The 14390-nt window shown below is 47.3% G+C and overlaps 1 protein-coding gene across 1 annotated transcript; it reads left to right on the forward strand.

Moving 5' to 3' along the window:
* The first annotated feature begins 1101 nt into the window (after positions 1-1101).
* GSTT4 (glutathione S-transferase theta 4) lies at positions 1102-13545 on the forward strand. The gene is made up of 6 exons (XM_054219378.1): positions 1102-1302; positions 1440-1496; positions 7096-7183; positions 8287-8437; positions 10657-10833; positions 11866-13545. Exons 1-6 carry the CDS (start codon positions 1191-1193, stop codon positions 12064-12066), a joined length of 786 nt encoding a protein of 261 aa, XP_054075353.1. The 5' UTR covers positions 1102-1190; the 3' UTR covers positions 12067-13545.
* The last annotated feature ends 845 nt before the right edge of the window (positions 13546-14390 follow it).

Genomic DNA, 14390 nt, shown 5'->3' on the forward strand with positions numbered 1-14390 from the left:
TTTCCAAGGATTTGTGCGTGACATACAGCTCTCTGGCACAGCACTGATAAAAAGGTGTCAGCTGAGCCGAGGTGGGTTTGACTGAGGGTGACTTTGCTCTGAGTGGTTTGACTGCTCTATCTTCCAGAGTCCCAGAAGTCCCTGTGCTCAGCCATTTCACCTTCCCCGAGTCACAGCTGTGAAACGCTGCGGGCTCCGTGCAAGGGCTTGAATTCAGTCTGAGCTTTAGTTCTCCTCCGCTTGTGTGGAAATCTGAAATGACAAATACCAGGGAGACAGGAAAGTCATTTCACTGCGAGTACGCAGAGGTAATGCCTGCAGAGAAGTCCTCCGCGCTTCACTGCCACTCAGGGCGTCACCTCGCAGGGCCGTGCAGACTACGTGACCAAAGAATTACCTTCTGAACTGAGAATCATACTGAGATCCAGCGGTGCAAGATTAATGCTGGCTTAGAGATGTCCCACAAGGGCCCCGTTTGTGGTGTGACACATCCTCGCACGGACACATTACAAAAACAAGTGTTTACCTTGTGAGAGCTGCAGTGGGGTGCTGTGGGAGAGTGGGCTCCCAAGCCCCTGCTGTGTCAGCCAAGGCTGTGGATGGGAACAAGGGCTCCTGCTCCCTCAGCACTTACTACCAGCCTCTCTTTTGGTAATTTACGAGTAATGGTAAATTACCATTACTCGCAGACTACCTTCTTTTCCTGAAGCAGGCCTACAGGCACAGTCCCACAACCTTCGTGGGATGGGGAACCCTGAACCCCCGGCTCCTGCCGTGCACTGCTGCCCCTGCGGAGAAGCCTCTGCCGGCATCCTCCGGCATTTTCCCGTCCTCGCCCCGCAGGAGACTTCAGCCCTGAGACCCCTCCAAGGCGCGGACCCCGCTACCCCCACGGTCCCCGCCTGCACCAGGGAGGCCGGAGCCCCGCGCAGCCGCCGGCCGCCGCCACCTCCCCTCAGGGCCGCCACCTCCCCTCAGGGCCGCCGCCGCCTTCCCTCAGGGCCGCTACCTCCCCTCAGCGCCGCCACCGCCGCTCAGCGCCCGCCGCAGCCCGGGGGAGGGCACCTCCCGCCCGCGCACGGCTCGGCCCCCGCCTGCCCGCGGGGGGCGGCTCCGGGCGGCGGGCGGACTGAGGCGCGGCAGCCTCCCCGCGGGTCGGGTCGGGCCGGGCCGGGCCGGGCGGCGGCAGGATGGGGCTGGAGCTGTACCTGGACCTGCTCTCGCAGCCCTGCCGCTCCATCTACATCTTCGCCCGCAGCAACAACATCCCCTTCGAGTTCAAGCACGTGGAGCTCTTCAAAGGTGGGACGGGCACGGCCGCCCGCCCGCCGGCCCCGAGCTGCCCCGGAGGCGGTGGCGGGCGGCGGGCGGCGCGGCCGGGGCGGGCTGCAGCCCGCCGGGGGCCGCGGGCTCAGCGCCCCTCTCTTGGCTCTTGGCAGACTCGGTGCTGGGGAAGAAGCAGGCGGCGGGGAGCGGCGCGGAGCAGCCCCGCGCAGGTGAGGCGCGGTGAGGGAGGGTCCCCCCGCATCGGGCACCGGCACCCCCCACCCCGGTGCGACCGTCCTGTCAGGCGGGCCCGTTCCCGTGTCCAGCGGCGGCCCCGCGGGCGGGAAGGGGACAGGCCCCCGGGCCTGTAAAGCGATCCCCGGGCGGGGGCTGTGGGGGCCGAGGCCGGGCTGAGCCCCCGGGCGCTGGCAGGGCCCCGCGGGGCAGAGCGGCCGTCGCTCCGGTCGCGCGTGGCCGTTGCTGTCGTGGCCCCAGAGGAGCCTCTTTGGCCTCCTCCGTGCAGGAGCAGTAGCCCGGCCGTCGCCCCTCCAGCTCGGCTCTCTGGACAGCATCCCACCGCTGCTGCTTCTCTGGGAACGGAGGAGTTATTGGGCCGGTTGGGGCCGTTCCCATTGCCAGCTTCAGTTCGGTCCGTCCCAGATCGGTGGAGATGTCAGATCAGTGGAGGGTCCTCTCCCCGCTAAAGCAATGTCAGCCCATGTTTCTGGACACTCAGTCCCAGCTGAAGGAGGAAACGCTTGAACCCTGGCAGCCAGCAAAATGCTGGAGCTAGTGGAAGCAGGAGATGACCCATTTATGAGAGGGATGCAGAGGTGCAGAGCTCACAGGAGGCTTTTCTGGGGTCTCACCCACATGTCCTCTCACGACAGGGTCCCATCCTGCCCGGGGAGGTGAAACAAGTCAAGCCTGCCCAGACTTGCATTCCAGAGCTAAATCCATTCCCAGTCCCTGGAAGCTCTGCTTGGCCCGTTGGGAGGGAAGGAGTAGCTCCGCAGATAACCTGAGTGATTTTAAATACATGCTCTGCCGAGGGGCCTGGATACGGTCGTTTGACCATGCAGCTCTTATTCCCAGGGCAGTCTCATGGCTGTGCTGCATCTATTTTTGTGGATCCCCAAGGAATGTTTCTCCAGCCATTTGTAGCAACTTAGTCACAGTGACAGTTGAGGAGTGCTCTGGGGACGGTGTACTTTGCAGAAACACTCAGCTGTTCAGTCTTGTCCAACTGTGTAAGATGACTATTGTCCATTTACATATTGCATTTTCCTAGTAAATTGTTTCTTTTTTGCCTAAGGCAAAGCATACTACTTGGAAATCCCTGGCTGCGGAGATGATTAGGCAGGGACGTGATTGGCAAATAGACTGATTTTTTTTTCCTTTCTACTTCAGTAAAATCTTGTCCACTGCTCTTTTTACCTACCAGTTAAATCTCCTTCCCTGCACTATGACTTATGCTTAAGAATTCTTCCTGTGTGCAGCCTGCCCTGCTTTTTGGCAGTGTATACTCTTCTTATTAAAGTTATTCCTCAAAGCCTAGCAATACACACAGTGTGTGTGTGTATATATATATCCTTGGAGAACATCAAGAACTAATTAAACCAGATGCAACTGATGTTAAACAGTACCATAAGTCAAGTCAACATCACAGGAATGATAAAGATAGCCCACCTAATACCACTAAACAAAAAGGCTAGCTCTGCTTGCTGGAAGAGAGACACAAGCTTAAACTCTGCTAAAGGGCAAATACAAATATTGGTCTCTATTTTAATACAATAAGCAGTCGGTCCTAATGAAGCAACATGGAATTAGTGTTCACACCAGGCTTTTACCAGTTTTCAGGTCAGTGGCAGAGTCTCGGCACAGGTCTGTTATGTCTGTATGCAAAAACCTGTATGAGCCAAAGCAAATAAAGCGCCATCTCTGGGCTGCGGTGTGGGCTGTGTAACAGACAGTGATGTACTGTCCAACCTGTTGTGATGACATGTTAGTCCCATCAGGGGACTAACATGTTCAGTATTCCTGCTAGGACTGCTGCACGATGAAAGCAGACTGAAATCTGATTCAGGCTGCCCTCACCCACTGCTTATTTCTCATATCGTTGTTTCTCAGTTGCCTGCTACTTTGGATAATAAACAGAGACAGCAGAAAAACCGGACAGCTAGGTCTGAGAATTCACTGCTTGTTAGTTGTAAATGTTATTGACTTGCAACCTTCTACTGCATTTTTGCAAAGACCACCTGAACTCTACAGATCTCACCAGAGCTGGGTGTGTGATGACCAACAGGCCTTTGGAGCCCTTCTAAAAGCACAGGACCAAGCACCTTCCCAGAGCAACTCCTTGCATGACAGTAGATTTGCCTCACTCTTTTTATGATATAAATCATGGACATAAGGCACCTTGTCCTTGTAGTTTGCCTGCTAGCTTGATTTTCAGGAATATTTTTTATTATTATTCAAGTTTCTCAGTTATTAGGCTTAACTTGCACTTTCTGTCTTATTTAATTAATAAGAGCCACTTTCTGGCTCTTATTCTTAAGAAGCTCATTCTTCCTACCTCTCCTGACAATGCTGCCTGGTTCTGCTGTGCATGTGGAACCTCTTACCCAGCTAAGCTGGAGGCCACTCTCACCGCAGGTAGGCACAGACATTTCCCAGTGAGATCAAACACGTGGGTTTGAATTCCCTCAGACAGCAAATGGATGTGAACCTTAGTCTCTGATGAAGCTACTTACACTGGAATTTAAAAAAAACACTTCTCAGAGAAGAAACAAGGTAGAGGCTAGTCAGCTAGGAAGGAGAACAGGGCAATAACGTTTGCTCTGATTGATTTGTCTCATTATGTGAAATCAATATTGGGAGAGTAGTCTCTAACGTGTAATGCAGCAACCTTCCTTTCTCCCACCCGTTCCCAAAGCCAACTGCAAATAAACTTGATAGTCCAAAGGCTGGTTTTATTTCTTGGAGACTATTTCCTGGTTTTATTTCTTGGAGACTTAAGAGTGGCTGGAAAGCTGCCCAGCAGAAAAGGACCTGGGGGTGCTGGTGGACGGCCAGCTTAACATGAGCCAGCAGTGTGCCCAGGTGGCCAAGAAGGCCAACAGCATCCTGGCTTGTATCAGGATTAGCGTGGCCAGCAGGAGTAGGGAGGTGATCGTGCCTCTGGCACTGGTGACGCCTCACCTTGAGTGCTGTGTTCAGTTCTGGGCCCCTCTGTACATACAAGAGGAACACTGAAGTGCTGGAGCGTGTCCAGAGGAGAGCTACCAGGCTGGTGAGGGCTCTGGAGACCAGGTCACATGAGGAGAGGCTGAGGGAGCTGGGCATGTTTATAGTTTGGAGAAGAGGAGGCTGAGGGGAGACCTCACTGCCCTCTGCAACTACCTGAAAGGAGGTTGCAGAGAGGTGGGTGTTGGCCTCTTCTCCCAGGTGAATGACAGGACCAGAGGAAATGGTCCGAGGTTGCGGCAGGGGAGGTTTAGATTAGATATCAGGAAGAATTACTTGACTGAAAGAGTGGTCAGGCACTGGACCAGCCTGCCCAGGGAGGTGGTTGAGTCACCATCCCTAGAGGTATTTAAGGAAACATCTAGATGTGGCACTTCAGGGCATGCTCTAGTGGCAGAGATTGTAGGGGCGGGGTGTGTGGGTGTGGGTGTGGGTGTGTGGGTGTGTGTGCGCGCGTGTGTGTGTGTGTGTGTGCGCGTCTGTGTGTCTGTGTGTCTGTGTGTGTGTCTGTCTCTGTCTCTGTCTCTGTGTCTCTGTGTCTCAAAGCTCCTTTCCATGTTTGTCCAGTAATAGAAATACTATTACACATGTATTAGAAATAGTGTGACCAGCAGAAGTAGGGAGGTGATTGTCCCCTTGTACTCTACACTGGTGAGGCCACACCTTGAGTATTGGGCACCTCAATACGAGAGAGATATCAAGGTGCTGGAGCGAGTGCAGAGGAGGGCAATGAAGCTGGTGAAGGGCATGCAGAATAAATCTTATGAGGAGCGACTGAAGGAGCTGGGACTGTTTAGTTTGAGGAAGAGGAGGCTGAGGGGAGACCTCATCACTCTCTACAACTACTTGAAAGGACACTGTAGAGAGGTTGTTGCTGGTCTCTTCTCATAGGTAATTAGCGATAGAACGAGAGGGAATGGCTTCAAGCTGCAACAGGGTAGGTTTAGACTAGACATTAGGAAACAATTCTTCACAGAAAGAGTAATCAGACATCGGAATAGGCTGCCCAGGGAGGTGGTGGAGTCACCAACCCTGAATGTGTTTAAGAGTCGTTTAGATGTGATGTTAGGGGATATGGTGTAGGGGAGAACTTTGTAGAGTGGGGTTGATGGTTGGACTCAATGATCCCAAGGGTCTTTTCCAACCTAAACGATTCTATGTCCTAAAGCAGACACTGCCACTGCTTCCTGAATGGGAACAAGTAGTTCTCGGGGATGTAGATCACTGTCTGTTAGTTAATGGCCCTTTTTTTTTTGACAAAGGGATTTTTGTACAAGACCTTCTGCTGGTCATGCTGATTTGATCAGGATTTGCACCCTAAATGTCATGTATCCTTCTAGAGAGCACTTCAAACAAGCAAAGCAAACAAATTCCTCACACCTTTTCCTGCATAGGTGTTCCCTGGACTTTTGTACAATTCCCTGACATTTAACTGCTGACTTGGCAAGTCCAGTGCCTGCAGTGGGAAACTGAAAACCTGGTTAGATAATCAGCTCCTAATGCCTCCAGACTCCAAGGGACTGTGGAGTTTAAACTCTTATGTGATAGCGTCTTCCTCCTGCATTTTCCTGACAGAGGTAGGTTCTGTGCAGAGCCAGGAGTAACACAGAGCTAGGAGTAATGCAGGGTAGAAGTGTTTCAACTTCCCTGCCCCTAGCAAATGTCCACCGTGGCAGAACGAGTTATTTTGTGAGCCTGCTGTTGTATTGCTGGCAGTCATGTTTTTCCCATCCCAGCAAAAACTCTGGAAACATCCTCATCTGTGTGTCTGCCGAGGGATCAGCAATTGACAGCATTTGCTTTCTTTGTAAATGCCTAATTCCCTCTGCTCTTCAGAGACAAATAAACAGGAAAAAGATTTTGCTTCTTGTGTCCAAAAGCCAGCCGAGTTGTCTTTGATTAATTAGCCACTGCAGTGATCTCTGTAGGCAAAAGGCTTTTCAGTTGCTTTCCATCATTACTCCATCCTAGCTAGAGTCAGCCACATTTAAAAACTGCAGGAAAATTACTTTGTTTTTGGTGTTGCCTGTGGGAACAGGAACAGGAGTAGCAACCATTTGCCCTCCTTAGGATGCTCTGCGTGCAAACTCAGCCTTTCCAAACCTTGCTTCCTTGGCAAATGCTAGGTATTTTTTAGTTGCTCAGTTGTCTTCATCCTAACTTCTGTCTTTTCCCCGCCAGTCTCTAAAGCCTTAGGACACACTGTTCTCAAGTTAGTTAACTGTTCCTGGTTATCTGCAATAGTGTTTTCAATGCCAGCACCTTCAGCATGGTATCTAAATACCTCCTGTGGAGTGGTTTTTCACTAAGTTTTGTAAGTATTGCTGGTACCTGAGTCAAGCAACAGAATTCCTGTATAAAAACATGAACTGCACCATGCCACATGCCAGGCCTCAGCCGACTGCCCTCTGCAGATAGCTTTTACACTGACTCTTGAATCTCATTACCTTTTAATTGTGAATTATGACCATATAGGGAAAACCTAACACAGTTCACTGATTGTCCAGTTGGCTACAGGTATTTCATTTATCATTCACTGGCAGATACACTTCTAACCTCTCACTTGTCTGATCATGTTCTCAGGGCCATCAAATAGCGAAGGGGCCGGCAAAATCAGCCTCTTGAAGAAAGTACCAGCACTAAAGGACGGAGACTTCACCCTAGCAGAATGGTAAGAACTCAGTCCTTAGACTTCCTTGGGTACCAGTAATCTGCACAGCATTTAGGAGATGTCATTCCTGCTGAATGATTAAGTATCACAGAATTTATGAACATGTCACTCATTTTTAATAGTATAACCTCGTCTGTTCTGTTCCCATTTTCTGTTTGAATTATCTTTCAGAATGTAAACAAATCAGCTGACTTAACTTCTTGATCTTATCCTGAATGCAGTTATCTCAAAATGGGATTGTAAACATTTCTGGGAAATGTTTGAAGCTTATAAAAATCCTTTTTACCCTAGGAAAAAATTCTGTTTATCTCAATTAGTCATAAAGGCCAAGTGAACACCTACAGAGGTAAAATTTAGGTTTTGCACTATAAGATCAATATGGATACTGGTTAATGGTGTCATAATACTGAAATAATCAAACTATAGTAGTATCAGCACAGTAGGAGGGTCTGCATTTTCTTCTGTTTTGTCAGCACAGGATTTTCTGTGGCATCTCTTTTTGTAGTCACAGCCTACATATTGTTGCAGATGACTAAGATATTTTTCCATCTGACTTCTCCTGCCAATTAGTGAAAGTATAACATCTGGACAAACACAAAAAGATTCTGTAGGCTCTCCCTGCTGGGACTTCCACTGACTTCAGTGGAAGCTGCAGGCTAGAGACAGATCTGATGAAAAGGCAAAATAACCCATTAGAGAGTTTCATTTAGTACACAAGTGCATAAATGTGCACAAGTCTCAGAGAGATGAGTCAGAACATGCGAGGAACAAGTGGGGTTAACATCGCTGACTGACAGGTGATTATGGAGGTTTATCGTTGGTTTACCCCAGTACTGTCTAGCAGTTGTCTGCAACATAGAACAGTGCTGTGATTTTCCAGCAGGTGAAAGTTTTCATGGGAATTAAGGTGATTAAGTGCCATCTCTGATGTCACCATGAATTAGATGCCTATATACGGTCCTAGACTCCATTGGAAATCCTGATCTGAATGCTTTTTAGTGGAAGCAGCAAGTTCAGAAGGGGCAGGAGAGGGAGTTTAGGCGAAAGCATTCTGCATCGTAACTGCCTGACCCCTTTCTTGTCTCTTGTTAATGTCTGAACAGCACTGCCATTCTGCTGTATCTGAGTCGAAAGTACAACACTCCCGACCACTGGTACCCATCAGACATACAAAAACGAGCCCGAGTAGATGAATACCTCTCATGGCATCACGCTAACATCCGGGCTAATGCTCCTAAGACCATGTGGATCAAGGTAAGGAAATTGAATATTAAAATGCAAGTAATGTTTTCCTGGCAGAATATTGAGCATTTGAACAGACCTAATTCGGAGAGAGTTTGTCACACTGAAATAACAAACCTCGGCCATTCCTAGCTGAGAGGAGCCGTCAGAGAGGGAGCTGTTCCTAATTGCTCAACATCAGGATCTGGCAAAAGCACCTGTGGTCATTTTGGTTTTTTTCCTGAACGTAGGTCTGGTACAGAAGGTCTCAAAGCCCAGCAGACTTTCATTGCCTGGATTTGTGAACGAATATATAACAGATTGGGTATTGCTTCCAAGGGCCTCCCCCTCGCTGCACAGCTGTGCAGAGTGTCCACATAGGCAGAAGTTTTGCTTCTTTGGCGAGCGTGTGCTTTGTTGCTGGAAGCAGAAAGGCTTGCATTTTTCATACAAGTCCCTGCAGCCCCATCAGGGTGGAAATCCAGAAGGAGCCTTCTGCTTCCAGCACACTTAGGTACTTCTCTGAAATGGGCTCAGGGATAGACAGAATAGAGACATAGAGTCAAGGACAAAATTTCTTTTTTTGGTGTGGTCAGATCAATTTACATTTAGGCAAAATTAACAGAATCACCCTGAAGCAGAAAATCATTTAGTATCAGATGATTTTGCTGGACACCTACTTCTAGCCAACTCACCAGACAGTTAATGCAACTATCCTTAGAGAGGCGCCGGTGCAAATATAGCCGTGAAGGTACAGCTGTGGTATGGAATTTCAGATGAAATCAGGGTTGCCAGTAAACAGGTAAGAACTTCACTTTTCCTGTCTAAAGTTTGCCCTTGTTTGTTCCTAGCAAAGCATATCAGGACTCATTTAGCTTTTTGATTTATTGACATTGGAATTTTTGGCTAGAGAGCACAGAGAAGCCATTCAATTATGAGTCAGATTCATACAAGAAGCAGTTTCTTCTAGTCTCTGTAGGCTGTTATTGCAGTGCTCCAAAGGAAAGAAATCCGACTTATTGCTGCTGATGATTAGATAATCCAGGTACAGAAAAGGTCCGCAGAATAGTTGAAAATAGGGAAACGTAAAAAGCCACGATGTAACAGAAGGCATGTTAGCTAGATGCGGGAGAAGATAGACTGCCCCAAGATACAGAAAAGGAAGAAGATGCTGTTGCAAGTGATTATACCCAGAGATCCCATCATGCAGAATTGGAGCCACTTATGAAGAGAACTGGTCATGAATTTTCTGATTAAATAGATTCCACATGTATTTGGCAAAAATCCTGACTTGGATTAAGCAATCTCAACTTGAATATACTAGCAGTAAGTAGAAATTCAGTCCACTCCCAATGATGGAAATTTGTATCTTTAACTTTGCTTCTCTAAATAAACTCTATTTCTTTAGCTGTGGTAGGTGGAGACGGCATAGTTGTGAAATACTGCGGGCTCTAACGGTGTGTACGCCTCTGTGAATGGTGACAAATCTTACAGAAGGGCAACTACCCCCTCTGCCAGCAAGTCCATGGAGACAAGGACCACACTTACATGATTGCTCTGGAAAATTTTTTAGTGGTTTAAAGAATGATGCTTGGGAGGCCACAGAAGGGCTGATGCTCACCCACTCACAGCCTCGCTGGCTGCTGTCACACAGAGGAAGCCATTTCCTGCCTCTCCAGTGTTGATGCATTCCAGTCCCTCCTACGCTCCCTGCCACAGCCACCACCATGCCCATCATCCTACAGGACAGGCAGCTGCCTGCCTGTCTGACTGCCTCCAGCACCCAGTTACACAACAGGGTGGATAGCAGGGGTGGCTGGTGGGCAGGCGGCCTGCTGACCCATCTTGGCAGGCTGTTGAAACCAAGGACGTAGCAGGGGTGACTGTGTCAGAGATTTGTCTTCCCTGGAGCTGTTGCCTGTTTTGCCTTTGTAACACACCAAAATGGGGTGGGAGGGCACAACTGCCAGGCACAAACCGAAATGAATCCTTGATTTTGCTCTGCACATTGCTCCCCGTGAGCTGGAGGTTACTGTCATGGCAGATCAGCTGCTTAGGACTGCTTGTGTGCTCTCTGTCCATGAGCTACCTGGAACTGCAGCAGTCCATGAAGCTCTAACATTATCCCCTCCTACGTCTTTGCTGCTGGATCGCTGACAATCATGAGTAGATCATGGGGTGTAAGTTGAATGACTACCACCAGATGCATGAGAAGAGGTCCAGTGGTACTCTTAAGTCCCTTCTCTCCTCAGGTGCTGATTCCCCTCTTCACAGGGCAGCCACTGCCATCGGAGAAGCTCCAGGAGGTTATGGAGGGGCTGTCCACTTCCCTGAAGCAATTTGAGGAGAGGTTTCTGCAGGACAAGGCTTTTATCATTGGGAGCGAGATCTCTCTGGCAGATCTTGTGGCCATTGTGGAGCTGATGCAAGTGAGTGCTGGAGTGTGGTAAGGAAATCTCAGCACAAGGGAAAACATGCTGCTGGGCAGGGCGGGGTGCAGCATGTGGTAACACTTCACTAGAAAGAGGAGTGAGGACATATCTCAACTGGCCTAAGACAACGAGGAGAATATGGGAGTGGGTTCAGAAAAGCAGTTAAAAAAAAAAAAGCTGTCTGAAACCGATCTCTCTTGTTTCTCTTCTCTAACAATACTTCTTCATCCTTTATAGTGACTTTATTTTTAACCTACAGAGAAGGAGTTAATATATAAAAGTGAGAAGCAATACCAGACAGGCCTGATGAAATAAGAAAATTATATTGGAATATTTTTATCATACAAGAACATTCTTCTTCAGATGGTACTTGTCCATACCACGTCTGGAAGATGCAAGACTGAATCTCAGACAGAGGCAATCAAATTAAGCCTGTTACAAACTGGTTGTTCTCTGCCAGACCAACAGCGCCTGGATCCTGCAGCCGAGAAGTGATTCTTTCTCCCAGTTCTGTATCCCAGGGACTAAAAAATAGCAGTTCTGCTGCTCTACAGCATTGTGTTCCAGAGAGTGGCACAGGCAGAATGTAGAAGGGGGGTAGATTATGTCAACTAAGACATCAGTTCAATTAAACGCTTAGCATTTTGTGCTGTGGTTTTGCTGTATGATACAGCACTTCGTACTGCGGACTGTGCAGTTGTTCCTGGAACTGTGAGCCCACCACATTTTCAACGCTGTAGCTGAAAATCACTCACAAGCAGTGGTAATCATCTCTGCTGCTTTTAACAGCTGTGCCAACACTCAGGAATTGACTTGTAAATACCCTTTAAAATATAGGCTAGCTTCTGTGTCCCCCAAATGGATATACCCGACCAGAGGAGATTTCCCTCCTTCCTAGTGCTCCTCTTTGAGCTCTTCTTCCATTTTTTTTCCGCTATGTGTACCTGCAGGTACACTTTTGGTGCCTGTTGTCTGGGTGAAGAAGTGACTGCCCAGTGCCTCACTGTTGCTCTCTCCCCCTTTCTGCAGCCTGTTGGAGTCGGTTGTGACATCTTTGAAGACAGACCAAGGCTGATGGAGTGGCGCAGGCGGGTGGAGGATGCTGTGGGAAAAGAGCTTTTCTTCCAAGCCCATGAGATGATCCTTAATATCAAAGAACTGAGCAACATTCAAATTGATCCACAGCTGAAAGAGCATCTGGCACCTGTGTTGATGAAGATGATGAAATGAATTAACCTATCTTACCATTTTTCCTGCCCATTTTTTTTAACTTCTCTGACATCCAGTTCTACATGTAACTGGAAAGAGCACTGTAATTTTAACACAGAAATCGCAGAGTGTTTCACCCCACACCAGGCCTTTCCTGTATCTTTGGGGGTGAAAGCTGGGGAAGGTTTAAGACTTGAAACACTAAATTTATAAAAAAGGCTGAGGCCCTACAGGGTCACTTAACATGTGCATCTGGGTTTTATTTCAGTGTCAGTCTTCTCAGAGATGGTAGTGACACGAACGGTATTTCCTGACAAAATTTGAGCCAGCCTGCAAACTGGGAATATTAGAGAACTGTATAGGATGTGCGTTGTTTTCATGTGTTTTTAATGTTTGCAGCTCCTTCTCAAGTGGCAAGCTCTGCAAAGTGTGCCTGATCCTCACCTTCCCAGCACATGTCTGCACAGACAAGTAAAGCACAAAACTACAGGCAGCCATAAAAATGAAAAAAGACCTTGATTTTTTTTATTTAAGTTTCTTAGTGCTGAGGCGTCTTGCTTGGCTGACCATGTACATTCCACACTTCTTCTATGTCCCTTTAAGGTTCCTGTGAGAAGTTTCTTCATATTAATCTACAACCATGAATCTTCGTAATTCTTCAGTTTAATCGCTACTCTTCATCTCTGCAAGCCTGGGTTTCGCTGGTGCTCGGTCTGCCAGTACATGTGTCAGGGGCTGTTGTTGGAGATTGGTGCAGTAAAGACCAAGCAACTTCAGAAAGCTGAAGGTGGTCACAACCTTCAAATAACTGCCTACCTAACGTACTCTGTTGATATTATATAGGGAATACACTGAAAGAATGCATTCACAGTGATTTCTTGAAATATGAATGACAGCAATCAAATTGGTTTTTTCTGTGGTAGTACTGTAATAGCAATCCACGTTTCTCCTAGAAAACGCAGAGGGGGAATAAATCTAGACATGCTCTTCTGAGACTGTTGTGGATGGAAGTTCACCAAGTAAGTCACCCTGTGCAGCTGAAGTAATAAGAGAGATTTTGTGGCATTGAGCAACATATGCATCACAATAAAAGGGCAGAGAGTTGTTTTGGACCTTTTGGGCTCTTTTTCTTGGCTGTGTTTATTTCTGGTTAGCTGTAGCTCAAATACAAAACCCTTTTGTACTGCAGCACAATTTATGAGAGAATCCAAACATTTCCAGTTTCTTCAGTTGAAAATTGCAGATTGTAAAGGATGCAGAAACTGGTGGAATATATATCTTTGCATGTTTCCGTTCAAAAGTAGCTGTTTCCCTTGAACCTTACCCTGAAATCCTCGCCCAGGAATGCTTCCTGTAAGGAATAAGACAAAATGAGTAAACAATTCAGGAATGGCTTCTCTCGCTGATCAAATAGTTTCTTTCCAATACTACCATGTCTTGGCTAATGACGTTTCTGCTGGTAAGTTCTATAAACTTGATGTGTTCTGGTGGTGTTTTTCACTAAGGTTTCAGTTCTAGATAGTACTGATTTAGTCCAGAGCCTAGGGAGATCTTTAAATTCCCTGTCTGGAAAGAGATTTCCATTGTATACTTTGGCTTGCATTAGCAGGAAATTTTGTTTTGTGATCATGTTCTCTAGAAAGACAAGAGACCTGACTGAAGGCCCTCGCTTTTAATGAACCAAAAATATTAGCAACAGGCATACGTTTATTCCCACCCTTCCTTTATTTTATTCACAAACAGTAGCTGAATAATATGTTTTTATTGATGATTTATTCACAAAATATTGTTTACAACTGAGTTAAATTTTAAATGGGAAGTGGTTGATTTTTTTGATAATTTTGAGAGTGGAATTGCTAAGTGGATGGTGACACGTGCAAATGTCTGCAGGAGGGAAAAAACCTACCATGATTTTCCAAAGGCTGAGCCTGTTTGAGAATACTTGCTGCTGGTGGTATCCTCTCTTGGTGGTATGTTCATCCCCCTACAAGCGTTTTAATTGCCTGTTCCAAGACAGAAACAATAAAACAAATGTCTATAGCTTAAAAACTCTGGGAGTCCGTGAACAATCTGCCATTCATGTGGTGAACCATTGAGAGCAAAGAACAATGCATATCATTAAAAATTTTGTGACAGCCCCATGTCCTGTTGTAATTGTGGATATCTGATATTTGAATCTTCTCTTTTCCTTTTGGAGGCTTTCTGATATGCTGGTTTCTTGTCACATGGAGTTTTTTGGCCTTGGAATTAGAAGGGATTTTTAGTATTTGAAGGAATGAGAGAGAAAGATGGATCCTAAATGGCATCTTACTTGGAGACGATGACTCCTAGAAATCAGGCAGTGG

This window comes from Rissa tridactyla, chromosome 13, assembly GCF_028500815.1.
Source record: "Rissa tridactyla isolate bRisTri1 chromosome 13, bRisTri1.patW.cur.20221130, whole genome shotgun sequence".
NCBI lineage: Eukaryota > Metazoa > Chordata > Aves > Charadriiformes > Laridae > Rissa > Rissa tridactyla.